The following is a 16,648-nucleotide window of genomic DNA, read 5'->3' as shown; positions in this document are numbered from 1 at the left end:
GAAATGCATGGAAATCAAACATGTCTCAATCGATCTGATGCTTCGTACAATATTGACACCTCATTTGCATAAATTACGATGAAAAAAATCTACAAAGGACTCGAGATTTTTATTAGATTTTTTTTTTTTTTAAACATAGAAGCATCGCGTAAATGGCACAGGATGCGGACCAGCCACCTTCCTATCGCTTATTTTCCCCGTAAAACCATATTAAACACATTTAAAAAATAAGCCTCACCCGTGGCTCAGTTGGTGATTTGTCATAAACACTGTGCTTGTCAGAGTTTAAAAAAAGAAGAAGAAGAAGAAATGATCTCTTAATCCAGCAGGTGTGTTGAACAAAAGAAGCAAATACCAATGAAATCCATAACAGCAGACTGTGATTATTATATATGGTTATAGATTATTAAATAAATTATTGTAATTATGCATACTTTAACCACACAGAGCATAGACTGTTTTTTTTTCCTTTTCCAAATGTAACTTTTATGAGGATTAAAATACAAATAACACGCCTAAATTTGAATTTAAACAGTTACGAAAATCTATAGAATTCATAGAAATGCTTCTAGTCCATAGAATTACTGTGCATATTATATATATATATATATATATATATATATATATATATATATATATATATATATATATATATATATATATATATGTTTTTTTGCTCTGCTTTTCAAGCTTTATTGGCAGATTTCAGCTCATGACAGTTTATTTGGCCGCGCCCGTCAAATAAGACACGCCCCACGCAGACGTTGTCTACTATCTCAGAGGACGGAGACAAAGCATGCACGAGAAATCCATACTTGCCCGAGATACGATAAGGCATAACATGTATTTTGTAATTGTAGTGCAAGATATTCTAGACCTTTCAGATCTCAAGGACGCTGTTCACGCCCTCAGAAGGACATGCCACCAGACCCGGCCGATCGTCCGTGACATAAAGGTGTTCTAGAGTCCACCACATCAGCTCTCTAGGGAACACAGAAAGAGAAAGGGCAACAGAGATATGTGGTAGATGGAGGTGGTATGCGTTATCGGTGTGGATTTGCATGATGGTGCGTTTGTGTATTTACCTGTGATCGCTAGATAAAGGATTATACTCAGACCCACAGCAATGGCCAGGACACTGAAGAGCAGCGAACGCTGGCCCAGTCTTCTAGCGCCATCATAATCATTAGCCTGGGTCATGGAGCGGGACTGTCCCACAAACACACAGACACAACCTCATAAGCGTGTAGATAAGAGTGAGATGTTCAGATTCTCCAGAAGATTGGACAGCATGTAAAAAGTATTGCATTAAAAAAAATAAACATGAAATAAACTCTTTAGTTCCTCTAGCATGATATAAGGGTTCTTGACGTCCTAGCCAGCATCTACTTGGGTTTCGACATCCCGACAGGGACAAAATTTCTTTATTTTTTTTTCTAAGAGAAACCAAAAGCAATCTTTACTCATGCTTTTCATTTAGCCTATCTACATACAAAAGGAAAAACCCCACTCATAATACGTGATAACAAATCGACAGCTTGTGACGTAAAAACACGTCTAGTTTAATCATTTACAGTTTTATCCCAACTCCATCAACCACACAGCATACACTTCACTAGACTGCTCAAAATGAAAAAATTCAGCTCGACGTTTTTAAGCCATGCCGAATAATGGTAAACCTTATTTCTTGAAACGTAAGGGTCGATCCGGAACGATCCAGCGTTTTCTGGAATTTGCTTCATCGCCCTGCCTTCTCGAAACGACCCGCTTCCAAGTTACAGTTCCTCGCTACGTTCATGCACTGTAGATCTGAAATGAAAGCCTGGCGTACTGTAGATAGACGCTCGTCCAAAATATATCCATGATCCATACAGTTTCAACGCACGGGTTTGTACAATATTATTATCACTGTTGTCTTTATAAGAGTCCGTCTACACGTGCACATGCATGTAGGCTATGCATATGGACACGTAGATGGCCCAAGAGTGTGTATACATTTGTGTATGCAGACTGTGTTTGTGTGTATGCGTAGCTGAGTCCAGAATCGTAGGATGGATGATTATTTTTTTTAAATATTTTTACAGACTATGATGGATCTGAGCAAGCAAAAACTACTACTACTACTACTAACAACAACAACAACAACAACAACAACAACAACAACAACAATACTTCCTCACGGGAAATCGAAGTCCATTTGAAAGCGCAGGTAAAAGTAAGAACGTTGAACATTTGCATCAGCACATTATGGACGCATGTAACACCATTACATCTGACATCATTAACTGTGCGTTTATTGACGCTTAGGTTACTAAATCCGGGTACAGACGAAAATGGTGGACTATAGGCCTATTGAGACAGTTCTGTACATAAAAGCTTTGGTTTGTTTGTTTGTTTGTGTTTACTTTTCTCCTGTGATACTAGACTTGACCGGCATCCTGTATGAGTTTACAGGCCTGTGCTTGTGTGTGTGTGTGTGTGTGTGTGTGTGTGTGTTTATATGTATAGAATTTGTTGAACTGTGTGTTTATGCTTAAAATAACTCAATAAATAGCCTAATTGATCACGAAAAAAAAGAGAAAATAAATCAATACAGGATATACATGATAACCTATGCAAATTATTTTGTATTTAAAATATTGACACTCATTTGGGAAAAAAATTCACGTTTCTGGACTAATACTAAAATATAGCATCTCGTATATACGTTCAACAGGTTTTATATATTTGTTTGTTTGTTTGTTTGTTTGTTTGTTTGTTTGGTTCGAGTAAAGGAAGCACACCTAGGGTGTGGTACCTGGCTGTGAGGGTCATTAAGGTGATGGGAGACTCACCGCGTGGGAGAAGTACAGCGCGATGGCGTTGAGCGGCAGTGCGGGACAGAAGCAGGAGAAGAGCGCGAGCCACATGTAGCTGCGCGGCTCGGGCTCGGTGCGCTCCGGTGCGGGAGAGCGCGGCAGGGACTGAACACTTCCGGTCCCTGTGGACTTGTAGCTGTTCTGCTCTACGTTCAGGGATCTGAGAGACTTCAGAGACTTGACGCTCGGCCGGCGTGAGTCGGAACAGCTCCCGAGTCCGTCTTTACCGTCGCCCACGACGACGCCGAGAAGTTTCTGCGTGTCTCTGAATTCCGCCGCGCCGCCGCCTCCTTCTCCTCCTTCTCCTCCTCCGCCGCCGCCGCCGCTGCTCTCGCCCATCGCACTCCTCTCAAACTCGGCGTCTGTATTGATGGCCATTACTGTAAAAATGCAGAGCTCGGACCCAGAAAAACACGCAACTCCTCTAAATGAAACATATGATGCGTGGGTTTAATGAATCCCCTGAAGCGCAACCCTTTCCTTGCACATCCGAGTCCCTCATTAAACTTTCAACAAAGCTCAGTTTGTATTCAGAGAAGCACAGAAAAGTCGACCGTCCTGCATTAAGACTGATGCTTTAAGACCAAGACAACTCCATGGTAAAGGTCTGGATGCAGAGCTCGCGTTCTGATTGGTGGAATGTGCATGATGGCTTCACTCCCTCTCCAGTGCAGTTAGCGATATCCATCCATCCATCCATCCATCCATCCATCTTCTATACCGTTTTATCCTTTTCAGGGTCACGGGGAACCTGGAGTCTATCCCAGGGAGCATCGGGCACGAGGCGGGGTACACCCTGGACAGGGTGCAAATCCATCACAGGGCGCAATCACACACACACTCACACACCCATTCATACACTACAGACACTTTAGACACGCCGATCAGCCTACCATGGATGTCTTTGGACTGGGGGAGGAAACCGGAGTACCCGGAGGAAACCCCCGCAGCACGGGGAGAACATGCAAACTCTGCACACACACACAGGGCCACGGTGGGAATCGAACCCCCGACCCTGGAGGCGTGAGGCGAACGTGCTAACCAGTTAGTGATATGTACGGAGTAAAGTTACATGTAATCGTTGTAGGTGTTACGCTGTGCCTGTTCCATGTTACCATGTGCCTGTTCCCTTTCAGGTCTGCGTCTTCTTACCAACCCACTTTGCATCAAGTCAACCTGTCCCGACGACCTGACCCTAAAAGTTGTTTAGACATAAGACACATATTCCCAACCCCGGTGCAGGAAAATCTCTTATCCTGCATATCTGAGTGTTTTCTCTGCTCCCAGCACACCTAATTAATTCACCTAATCAGCTCATTAACAGCCCTTCCTGACTGGATGTGAGTGTGTTGGAGCAGGGAAAACACTCGTATATACAGGACAGGGGTTACTCCAGGCCCAGGGTTGGGAAACTGAAACGAATTCTACAATGTTACTCAGGTCGACATCTTAACATGTAGTCAATGACACCCAGTTTTCTTTGTTCATGCAATATTAGAATAAAGCGATGATGAAAAATTCTCTAAATTCATCATCACTGCATTAGGACATAGTGACTACAGTGAATGTTTCAGGTGTTTTTGTAATATAATATATGTTTTCAGCGTTCCACACTCATTCCTTAGTTGGAACAAAATGACAGAATGGATAATAATGTTCCTTACATATGATAGCCTACTCTGAATATAGGATGCCAAAGGTATAAATAAAACCAAGCACTGCGTTTAACTACAAACTCCTGTGATTTCAGTAAACGCTTCATCCTGATCGGCTTCGCTGTCGATTTGGAGCCTATCCCAGGAACACCACGGGTGTGAGGTGGGAAAACGTTCTAAACAGGATGCCAGTCCATCACAGGGCACCGTATGCGCACACACATTCACCATTAGCACCTAGGGGCAATTTATCTTATCTCGGCCACCTACTGGCAGGCTTTGGTTAGGTGGGAGGAAACCGGAGCACCAGGAGGACACGGGGAGAACATGCTGAGAAACTCCACACAGACGCTCAGCTGGTGCCAGGGTCATTTTCAGAGCTTCCCTTCATCTTTGCAGTGTGATTGTTTGCCTACAGAATTGTAAGAAAAATACTTTCTATACAGATTTTCCTGCCACCTTTGAAAACCCAGCTATATGTCCAATCCAATCTAATGTCAGATCTTTCTGTAACCAGGCGGGAAGTGACAAATTCTGGACAGAAATTTAGGCCTATTGGGGAAAAATGAAATGAGGTTTATGCCAGGGGTTCCCAAACTTTTCCAGGGCAAGGCCCCCCAAATGGCATTAACATTTGACCGAGGCCCCCCTTTTTGCAAGATGTCTTTAAAACACATTAAAAATACAGACTTCTGAATATATTCCCCTTTTTTATATATTAATAATTACATCTTACATTTTTACATTACATTAGGAATTGATTGTGTGTGTGTGTGTGTGTGTGTGTGTGTGTGTGTGTGTGTGTGTGTGTGGTTGTCTGAGAGTGAGAATTTATTTTTCACACCAAATTGTTGAGGCCCCTCGGGCGCCCCCTGGCGGCCCACACTTTGAAAACCACTGGTTTAGGCTATAAGCTCATTTTGTTAAAAAAAAAATAATAAAAATGCAACATGCTCAATGTGAAACAATTGAATTTTTTTTTTTTTAAATATATTTCTAATACCTAGTGTTTATCCCAAATTATCCCCAAAATACTTTTCATTCAGCCTTGACAAAAGGGCAAGCAACGCTTCTTTATAATATAATAAACACTTTTTTCTTTCTTCCATTCCGTGGGGATTTTCTTTTATTAATGGCAAGAAAGCTTAGACAAAAAATATATATCAATATATCTGAATACATCATCAGGTTATTAACCTATTACAGTTTCATACCAGACAACAAAATGGTGAAACAGTGCTCTAGTGAACAAGGTGTGGCTCTGAACATACAGCTGGTCCCGGAATACCCCTTTGCCCTGTACCTTTTCCTGCTCTCACACACCCACAACTCTGAAATAGTGTCTTAAATAAACGATTAGTTGAATCAGGCGTGTGAGAGCAGCGACACTCCCAGGGGTGCTCTAAGGATCAGGGTGTGAACTATTTCGGGAACAGGCTCCCAACCCTGGTCCTGGAATTCCCGTGTGTTTGTAATGAATCAGCGAATTAACATCGCTCTCTGACTTGAAGCGAGCGTGTTAGAGCAGGGAAAACACTTACATGTGCAGGACAAAGGGTTCTCCAGGACCAGGGGTGGAAATCTGAGATTTGGCAGACAGTAGAGTTACACGTAGGCTCTGGATCACATGGGCTCAGGAGAGTTGGAGTGAAGTCAGATGGAGGACTGGTGTAAGTTTTTCTCAGGAGGTCCTACATTACTCCAGGACCAGGGTTGGGAAATATGTCATTCGTTGAACAGAGCAAGAAGCTAACAAACACCTCTTGCTTTATTGTTAGCGATGTAATACAAGCATAGGTGTATTTTGAGCACACATTTAGTGTATGCATAGTCCCCCCCCCCCTCCTTCTGTAGGACAACCAATAAACAACCATAAATAGATGTAAAAAAAAAATCGGTGTTGGTTGCAATTTCCTGTTGACGCCCACAAATGCGGATGAAGCTGGGGCAGGTGTACCTCAATGGCTCCGGCATCGGGCTGATGATCGGACAAATCCGCCACTGTTGGGTCTTGTTGGGACTGTTGGGTTGTCGCACTTGGATAACGTAAATATAAAGTTGCAAGGCTCGGCTCTGACCCAAATTCATCGCCCCAAATGGTACCCTAAGCCATCCAAGTCCATGCATCCACGATGTGCGAGCGATCGTGCGCTTGAGAACGTAAAAGCGAGCATTTCGGACGGTCCTCAAGACTCGATTATATTCTGGCTGGGTTTCAGTGTAGTGCTCGCCCTTCGCTGATAATGACAGAGAGTCCAGTAATTGCAATCATTCCTCACTCGGATCCTCGTGCTGATTATATGAGAAATAGAGATAATAGTTGCGGTGTGATAACCAATCAAATATTAAGCTCCGTTTTCCAGTCAGAGACCGATGGAGTTCATAATCGACTGCATAACACATAAACGATGTACCGTTGCAAAATCAGACATGTAGGACGATGAACATACGGTAAATCGAGTAACCGAGTTGGTTTGATCGAGAAGCGTTAAAGAGTCCGTTTCAGTGTGGGTTTCTCAAAATGGTGTGGTAAGGGCACTTCGAGAGCACTCGTGAGCGTCCTTTAGAAGCCCTAAATGAGAAACGGGACGCCTTAAAGGCCTTGCGGACCTGGCAGACCTCGCGGGCATGTACAGAAGAGCGCTACAAGACTGCAGGGTTTGTGAAGGGGCAATACTTGTATGTGTATGTACACTAGGTGGCAGTGTGGCATGTTTAAAACCGGAACTTACAGGAAATGGAGTGAAAAAGGGGAAGAGCCAAAAACAAAGGAGGGTTGATTAGAAATAATGAAGATGAACTTTGTTTATGGACGGGAATGATCACGTTGTGCGAAGTGTTTCCGAAGCCTGTAGCGTTTCTGAAGTGCTTTCACTCATCTGTATTAGCGCTAAGTGTTCCATGCATCGAAGCACCAGTGTTCCCATTCACACACTCACAGCATCATGGATGCCTTAGAACCTGCGGGCTGGTTAAATTATGAAAATGACCGTTATAACGACAGCTACGTTATTTATCTGTTAAAAAACAACACTACTGACAGCCAAATTGTTCGATGTTTTGTGCCGAGCGCGTTTATCCTACTGATTAGGAAGATCGCATTGATAAACACCAACGCCAAAAACAATACCGGATTTGAGATTCAGCCTTTGGTTTTAGCTGTAGTCTGCATCTCCAGAGGACTCGCACTAGCATTTAATTTGCATACCGTCACGTTTTGACGTCATAAACCATTTTTGAGTGAAACTATTGGGACGGTTTGTACAGACAACAAATCCGTCTTCACCGTCCGGATCCACTTCATGGAAAACCTCGACGTTACCAACAATCCGTCCTCTCTCGAGCACTACCCTGTGACTCGGTGAATTAGCAGGAGTAGGGGCGGACACACTCTTTAAAATCAACATTTTCTAACCAATCAGAATCATGAATTCATTGTTGCTGTGGTAAATGGTATTTATTTACATTAAAAAAATAATAAAAAAAAAGTTTACAGGAGTCAATAAGGTCAAATTAATGATGTAAAAGAACACTTTGTAATTTCTTTGCTTCTATAATTACACAAGCGTATTAAAAATGCACGTTTCCTCCATATAAACAGCAGCTAGAACTATCCCAGAAGACCTGAAAGATACGGTCTCGTATTTCTACAAACTTTTCATAACTACCTTCCTTTTTTAAAAAAAAAAATATATATATATATATAAAAAACTAATTTACCAATACAACTTATTTTATGAGTATACCGTATATACAATTTCATAATATACATATGAGCAAGAATATTTTAGTTTACAAGTCTTACAGCCCTGATTAAGTTAGCAAAACCTTACGTAATTGAACTTGCTTTGCTCTTTGCATCTTGCCCGCACGGCCTCTGTAAAACTGCGTCATGTGATTTAACCACATGGTGTCACCGTTAAGGCTTAGCAATAACAATGTTAGCTTACGCTTGTTAGAGACCATGACTCAACACAGGCTGCAGTCCATCCAAAATCGGTGACCGGATAAGGAGAGCGTTCGTCAGAGAAGCGAGCAAAAGGTCAAGGGTCAAGCGATCCACCTCTCATAGGGGAGAAAGTTTTCACAGGACCTACCACACCCCGGACACGCCACAAAGCCGGGCTACGGAAGAGCGAGCGGGTCATATGGGATCCCTTTTAGAGAGCCGAAGACTCGGCAAACGTGTGTAAAATGCTTCTCTAGTCTGAGTCGCCGCACAAAAGCACTACAGTTGGTGGAAACTCGGCAAGAACGCCGTCCCTACAGTGAAGCACGGTGGCGGTAGAGTCACGTTGTAGAACGGTTTAAAACGATCGACATACTTACAATACGTCTGAATGGCCCAGTCGAAGCGGAGACTGCAATCCGATTCAGAATACGTGGCAAGACTTGAAAAACGGTCTCTATCCAACATGGCAGAGCTTTTTGAAATGAAGAATGGAGAAAAATATCAGGATCCAGAAACATATCCCAAAAGATCTGAGGCAGAGAGGTATTGACACGGGGTGCTGGGTTTTCTGTTTGTTTGGTTACTTGTTTGTTTATTAACCTTTGGGTGAGAATGAAAAATGATTTACCTTCGAATGTTAAACCTTTTGTGTGAAGTAACATTTCGGGGGTGGGGGGTTGAATGATTACACAAGACACTGTATTTAAATGAGTGCTACAGCTGATGGAAATCAGGAGAAGATCTCGCGTGTACAGTGTTTTTTAAACTATTTTCCTACAGAGTGTTTAATTTAATAATAGCTTCTGCTGGTATGTATTACTCATTACTAATTTTTTTTTTTTTACACATGCACTTTAGAAAGATGAATCCAGCCTCCCCAGCCTGACATGCTTGAAAAGTCTGGAAGGCAGCAGCAGGACAAAGCTGACCACAACAGCTCTTCAGCTGGCAGCTTTAGCATGTGAATACGAACATAAAGTTTGCCAGAGAAGAACTGATGTAGGTTAGCCAAGAGTTACTCGATGACCCGATCCATCTTCTCCGGTCCTGAATACTCCTCCCTGTGAGACGAGAGAGAGAGAGAGAGAGAGAGAGAGAGAGAGAAGAGAAAGTCCCGGGTTAAATATAAGCAACAATACTTTGGCGCTTACAAAAGGCTATGGATCAACGTATGGAATCTACCACTTTCTTATCGGCGCCATACAGCTGCCCGAGCATAAAGTTAAACAAGCCAGCTATTGTCCAAGGAACGTCTATGCCTATAATCATCCACATATGGGCACGGGGCATTCCACGCACAATACGAATGCCTGTTAACGTGACTCAGAGATTCATGACCAACATGACCATCTTTGGAATCGCCTGAGCTTGCTGAGAGTAGTCTTACTGGTATAGCAGCGAGGACTTGAATGCCAATGTCTAACAAGAAACCCCGGGTTCCAGTTACGATACTACGGATTACATGAATTTTTTATATACTGTTAAGATTAGGAAAGTATTACAGCATCTAGATCTATGGATTTATTTATACACATAAAAAAAAAAATACACACACACACACATACATGATGGATAGTCCACTTTCTAGCATACGTAAATATATCACGATTCATACACCGACTCCAATGACATCACCGCATATCGTTTGTGACTTGGTGACATTTTCCTGAGAGAATATGTTGTCGAGTGTTTTCTCTTCACATTCCAACACCCGAGTGCGGGAAAGGCGTGTCCGCTATTGTTCGACTCGCGCGATGCTTTGATGTCCGACACGAATCCAAAGCTCCTGTAGAACGCAAGTTGTGTCGACGTCGTGCACGGTATTCAAAGCGTGTGTCGGGAACGTCCGATTCCCGACACCCACGTGTTCCGTGTTCTCCGCTTTAGAAAGCCAAAATAAGATGACGCATACCAGCTTCAATCAAGATGACTCCAAACGGGCCAATCTGGCTCGCTCAATGAACCGGAGAACTGGAGCAGCCAAAGGAGGAAGAAGACGAAGAAGAAAAAACGAACTAGCTACATTTTCCTAGCGGATGTTTTGGAATGTCGGCTCATCTGCATTTTGAATCGCCGATTTATCGGCACCGCGACGGACGGAATCCTGAGCGCTAATAAGCACTACTTTAAATGTAAAAATAACATAAGGGTGCCGATCGTAAGAGGTATGGTAGCGTCCTCGTAAAAGTTGAACGCAAAGCGGTAATATTGACGGCTGCTCGATTAACCAGTCGTTTCCGTTTCTCCTCCTGATAGCAACTCGTGGGCCACTTGTGGGTGAAACTTGGACTTGATGAACAAGCTCTATGAGTAATCAGTCACTGGCAAGATTCGAGCGAGACAGCGCCGGCGGCCATGACTCAAGTGCCCCGTTTGCTAATTCCTTCAGCAATTGGGAATTTAATATTCAGTACATGACATTAAACATTTCACAGATCACCACAGGCGGGCATTTCGGTCATTTTTAAACTTCATACGCAGATTTTAAACGTTGTTTTGACCCTCATTTTTTCCCCCTGTAGACTCTCCACACGTACGGTCCTTGCTGAGAGCAAATGAAGTGAACGTCATCACTATGGTTTTGATGTTTACCTGAAGGCAAACGCTCCAGAATGGACTCCGCCCTTGAATCGACTTGCATCCGACGACTCGAGGTCGCTTTAAGAACGCGATTTCGCGTGCAGCCCTAATACACCATTTACGTATGACCTGAAGTATAACCAGTGTGGGAAAACGTGTTCGTAAACACCACTGAAGGAGAAAGCCGACCGCTGTTTCCAGACACTCGAGATGGCTTCTCGCTCCCATTAAGCACTTTCATTCTAACTGCGCTCATCGGCGTACAGGCATCCAAGATGGTTTCAAAGCACCGAACAGCTGGATTTAATACGCTGAGAAAAAAAGAAATGTTAAAAAAAAAAACCCCACTAAAGGCAAACAGCGCTCTCGATGTCCCGTAAAGAGTCTCCCCTTTCCTTCCGCGAACAGAGCGTCGAGAATGCCAGGAATTCTGGAGATTCCTCCTGCACATGTCAGAAATTCCTCACGCGCTCCTCTGCCTGTTCGGCTCACGCGCTCCGTCCGGGGACGGGTTTTCACTTATTTTCTCCAAAACTCTAGAGAGTTCAGAGGAAAAATGTTTCTTCGAGTTAATTCTCGTCCAAGGACGTCGGTAGAAATTCCAGGGCCCAGACGGCACTGTATATTGTGTATATCGCATTTAAATCGCAGATATCTTACTCAAATCCTCGTGGGCCGCCTTCCTCGTTCCGGCGTCATCACTAATCCGGTCCACAAATGACTACAAGAAGCAGCAGATCTTAACCGTACAACAACAAGACTGTATCGAGGTTATGATGCGTCATGCTCGCGAAAGCACATTAAATCAGTCCGTCGCTGAAGACGAATCAGATCTGCTGAATCATAGCACTTCCACAACCTGTGCTGGATCATTCTCGTTCCCCTTCCCAACCTTATTTCTTCCCTTTGGTAGTAACCTGCGGTTATTTTGCTTCACTTTTTTTTTTTTTTTTTTTTTTTTTGTGCGTGTCCTCACCCCTCCCCCTGCTCAGGCACAGACATCAATAAGCAGGCAGACACAGGAACGGCACAGGACGAGATAAAGCTCTCTGCGTCAGCACGCCAGCCATACACGCCACCGAGCCTTTGTGCTTTTACAAAAAAAAAAAAAAAACACCACTCAGCGTTATAAAGAACGACGCATGACCTCCTAACAGACCAGCTGCGTCCTGATCTGGCTTTGAGTCATAAAATGTTCCAGGCTGACGAACAACAAATAAATCAAATCCACTCTCTGCATTACTCATCCGTAACTATAGTAAACACGGTGAAATCTTAATCATGAACAACTGTGACGCATCAGCTGGACGGCGGTAATAAGAGATCGATAAATCGAGAGCGTCTGCATTAATTCCGTCCGCGCTGCTCCGGTCATCGGTCGATCGATTGACATAACGGTTGTGGCTGCAACCCTGCAATGCGTGGACTGAAAAATAGGAAACTTTTAGGTCACCCAGCTAAACCCTAAACCGCTCTTCTTTTAGCTGGAATCCGATCTCATATCCTGAGCACGTATAACGACATAAAAAAATAAATAAATAAAAAAAGATGTACAGATACGGCGCAGTATCTCATTAGAAGGCGAGTCGTCGGCCGGCCACACCCTGAACTGTGGCCTCGTGGCGCTTTTGCCGAAGTGAAAGGCGGCGCAAGGGAGCAGGAATCGAGGTCGGCCGAGACGTCTCGACCGATCGAGCTCCGCAGTTCGAGGAAGGACGCGGTACCGGCGTGTCAGGGGCTGATTCAGAACGACGACACGACAGAGCTCTGACCTGCCACGGACTCTTCGAGGAAGGATGTGCAAAACATCCAGGCAGGATTGCAGTCGAGTCGTTTAGCTGTAAAGACAACATCCTGTCGCGTCATCCTGTGCTGTTAAACGATAATCAGTGGAGGGGGTTAAATACGTACACAAAACGACGACGTCACGGACCGAGCGCTCAGAAGATTCGCCTTTAATCTGAGCGTTCACCTGATTAAAATTTAACGAGTACGTTCAATTCCGGACCGGTTTTTCAATTACAACCTTCTCGCCCAAGCCCTAGGGTTATTAAACCCTGCGCCACGTCTTCCTAACATACTTTCCAGGGCGGGGCGACTGACTAATACCTGACTGCTGCGTCTGGTGACCAGAATCAGTAGAGCTACTGGTAAAGTAGGATGAAGAACCGTCAACGTATTACCACCGATCTATCTACGTGCACGATCGGGTAACGTTTATCGCCTCGCCCGTTTTTCAATCGATTTCACACCCGAGACCCTCGGCCTAACCACGTGCGCTTGGGGCTTCTCTATAATACTCTGTTCAACATGAAAAGCCCTCACGAACGTGCGAGCGCGACTTGTACGGAACGATCTTGCAACGGAGATGCCGCTGAAAGAACAACGGAGCAGGGCGTGGTCTCGAACAAAAAAAAAAAAAAAAAAAAACAAAAAAAAAAAAAAAAAAAAAAAAAGAAAGAAAGAAAGAAAAAGTTCTCCTCTTCATTTACGCCACAAAATCTGGGTGTGTACTCGGTTTCAAATTTGAGGAGCAGGCCAAGCGATTACGCCGCATGAAACACGACACATTTTGGACGTACTCTCGGAGCGACGACACGACGATGAGAACGACGAGTCGTTCAAGGACAGCCGACGGGGTTCTGAAATGAAGTTTCAGAAGTGAGTACCCCACTCGTTTAATAAATAAACAAATGAATAAATAAAGAAACCCAGGTGTTTCCTACATCTGTCAGGCTTCATAGAAGGTGGTGTAAGTTTAACACGCCTTTCGAGGATTGAGTTTACTCGACCTGCTCGACAGTAGACGACATTTTCCACAGCGTGTGCTGCAGCTTTAGCACAGAACTGAAAGCGAGCCACTGACAAAATGGCATTCCTCCTCCTCCTCCTCCTCCTCTTAGCTAACTGCTAGATGGAGAGAATTACATAAGGACACACACTCTGTCCATGCCTCTAATCCAAATCAGGAAAATACTGCTAAGCACACAGACACGCTGGCAACCGAGCAGCAATAATGTCACACAAATACTGTCAGGGTTATTCATGCCAACTAAGTCGAAGTTTCATCATCATCTAGGTTCTGCTAGGTCATGACTCCATTTGTGCCACATTTACACATGGTTACCAGTTGCTCAATATGTAGTTTGACCTCCGTGTTGTATTACCTAGACTGATTTAGGAAGGGTGAACAGAGTTAGGACAGTTTTTTTTTCTGCACCGCCTAGTCTACTGATCAGCCTTTTTTTCTTCTTCTTCTTCTTCTTTTCTAAGTTTGGACAGTGTGCCAGAACCTGCATTATATAACGTTTACCCGATTAATCACCCGAGCTACAACGAATCAAGGCTTTATGATGATGATCAAAACTAATCCTGACGCGTTGATTTTTCTTTTTAATCTTAACCAACGCCCCACCTCGAGTGACTCGATTCCGAGTCGATTCATTTCCTATCGCCTTTCCTACACGCACCAAGCAAGATTCATTTCGCAAACTGAACACACCGCGGAGGATGAGATGAGCTTATGGAAGAATGTAAAAGTTTATATGTTATTATTTATTTATTTTCTACTAATAGCTCACCTTTTCTCGGCGTGTCTCACTCCGCCGGCGTCTCCGATCAGCTGGCGAGAAGTGACGCGATTTGTAACAGCTGGCTTCTGCTGCCTCAACGTCAAAGGTTACGGATGACGAGCGACTTCCGTAGCTTCGACTCCAGCCAATAGCGCGCAAGTGAAGGGGCGGGCTCAATCTCTGCTAACCAATTGGAATCGTCGTTTTTCCAACGACGGTTCATATTCTGCCCAATGGGACGCGTGTGAAAGTTTCCGAACGCGAAAGTTCTTTAGGGTGAGGCTTCAAGGCCTCGAGAAACCGTGTAATAATTAAAGGTGTAATCGTCAATCGTTTTCGTTTCTTATTAATACAAATAATATTTACATTATGTTAAAAAAAATGATTTTTAAAAAAATAGTTTACGACATTTACGTAGCTGGGGGGGGACATGGCTTCCGGTCCGGAATGTTTGTTTATATTTAGATTAACCTCTTGTCAGTCATTTTTATAGACACGCCCCCAAAACCCCTTCACAACTTCTGAGTCACAATTCGCCTACTATCCGTCCTAAATAGTATTCGAGGTTAGAATTTCATGACTAGTTGAACCACTATGGCTGCATATACTTATGTACTATATAGTAGGCGAAAAGCGCTACGCCAGAGGGGTAGTATATCCGAATTCTAAGTATGCGAGAAACAGTAGGTGAGAAATCCCCGGATGGCGTATTGCTTCCGGCGAGATTTTGCGGTATGCAACCGATGGACACTATGCGAGTCAAACAATCCCACAATGCAACGGGACTGGCGCGGACAAGCTCAGAAAAAGAAGAAGGGGAAAAAAACGCGGAAGATAGCATCGGCTCTTATGTGTTAAATCTTGGTTAAACCGGACTTGTTTAACAATACCCGAATAAATCGTTAACTCGTTTAAGATTTGTGTTTATGATGACATCGAAGGTCACATGACAATGCTAACATGGTGGATGTAGAATGCCCGGGATTGTAGTCATAATACACATACATACTGATTAGTACGTACTGTTTCAACGGCAATGCAGTACATTTCGTACGCACCCTATACGTTTTGGTGTACATACATGGGTAGAAACTGGACGTAAAAAAAAATATCATTCAAATCTTATTCAACCCCACCCATTTAACAGTTAGAGGCCTTTTTCTGTTACACATCTTCCTTAATGCACCTTTAAAGTGATTGTAAAGAAACTAATTTTATTTGTAGGTCTGTAGACACTCTCACACGTAGACACAGCTCTACATCCCAGCGTAGATTGCTTGCGTGGTTTAAGATCAGATTAGATCGATGGTAAAATCTGGGGCTGGATTCACAAAACATTATTAAGAATAAAATTCTTCTTAACTGCCATTTCCTTCTTATTTCCTAGCTTAAGAAAAAAATGAAGAATATTTTGAATTCCCACAATTTCTTCTTAAGAATGAAGTAATGACAGTGACAGTGTTCCACACTCACGTCACTCTGTATCTCCTTCTCGTTCTCTGCTTCAGGTGTCTGAACTTTGCCCGTGTAATGAAGACGGCCGGGTTGGGGACATCCCAATCCTGAGCTGTTCGGATAAATTTAGCCTGTCCCTTTGGTCTTGGATCCCTTCCCTTGCGTCTATGTCTTCCCCCTCTCTGGTTCTCGATCATGTGCCAGCAACGAACACTTCGTATAGGGGCTGAGCTAAGACATAATCACATCACCGGCCAGTATAAACTAATATATTGCACACAAAGTGGAAACACAAATATACAACTCGTTCGATTAAAAACGTGGAAGAAGATTCATTAATGAAACTTTCATTACCAAAAACCGTGTAACACTCATATGATCTTTTAACATACGGCTTCAAAAAACACAAAATAAACGGATTATGTCAGATGCCCCCCTCATGTCCACGATACGTCTTCCGGTTTTTATCGTCGATATTTTCCTGCTTAGTTTATGGGTTATGTTGTCCGTGTGCCTAACCTTTATAACTGTTGCTAAATTTGTCTCCCTGGCACAAGTTACGTTCCAGCGAGGTGC

The 16,648-nt window shown here is 43.5% G+C and overlaps 1 protein-coding gene and 1 long non-coding RNA gene across 2 annotated transcripts; both read right to left on the bottom strand.

The window, feature by feature from the left end:
- Positions 1-673: 673 nt before the first annotated feature.
- Positions 674-3,506, bottom strand: trarg1b (trafficking regulator of GLUT4 (SLC2A4) 1b). The gene is made up of 3 exons (XM_017493064.3): positions 2,835-3,506; positions 1,086-1,209; positions 674-983 (listed from the first exon to the last, which is right to left on the bottom strand). Exons 1-3 carry the CDS (start codon positions 3,234-3,236, stop codon positions 976-978), a joined length of 534 nt encoding a protein of 177 aa, XP_017348553.1. The 5' UTR covers positions 3,237-3,506; the 3' UTR covers positions 674-975.
- Positions 3,507-8,197: 4,691 nt separating this feature from the next.
- On the bottom strand, positions 8,198-14,712 carry LOC124629130 (uncharacterized). Its single transcript, XR_006984014.2, has 2 exons — positions 14,627-14,712; positions 8,198-9,526 (listed from the first exon to the last, which is right to left on the bottom strand). It is a non-coding gene; the product is annotated as an uncharacterized LOC124629130 (long non-coding RNA).
- Positions 14,713-16,648: the final 1,936 nt, after the last annotated feature.

The sequence above is a fragment of the Ictalurus punctatus genome, chromosome 18 (assembly GCF_001660625.3).
Source record: "Ictalurus punctatus breed USDA103 chromosome 18, Coco_2.0, whole genome shotgun sequence".
Taxonomy (NCBI): Eukaryota; Metazoa; Chordata; class Actinopteri; order Siluriformes; family Ictaluridae; genus Ictalurus; species Ictalurus punctatus.
Note: the sequence above shows the minus strand (reverse complement) of the source record. Positions and strands in the feature narration are given on the sequence as shown.

What these genes read in the sequence shown, in the direction of transcription:
- trarg1b (XM_017493064.3), bottom strand. Translation starts at nt 3,236, where the DNA reads ATGGCCATCAATACAGACGCCGAGTTTGAGAGGAGTGCGATGGGCGAG. An exon ending in CGCTGTACTTCTCCCACGCG is followed by an intron (nt 1,210 to 2,834) that starts GTGAGTCTCCCA and finishes TTTGTGGGACAG; the next exon opens with TCCCGCTCCATGACCCAGGC.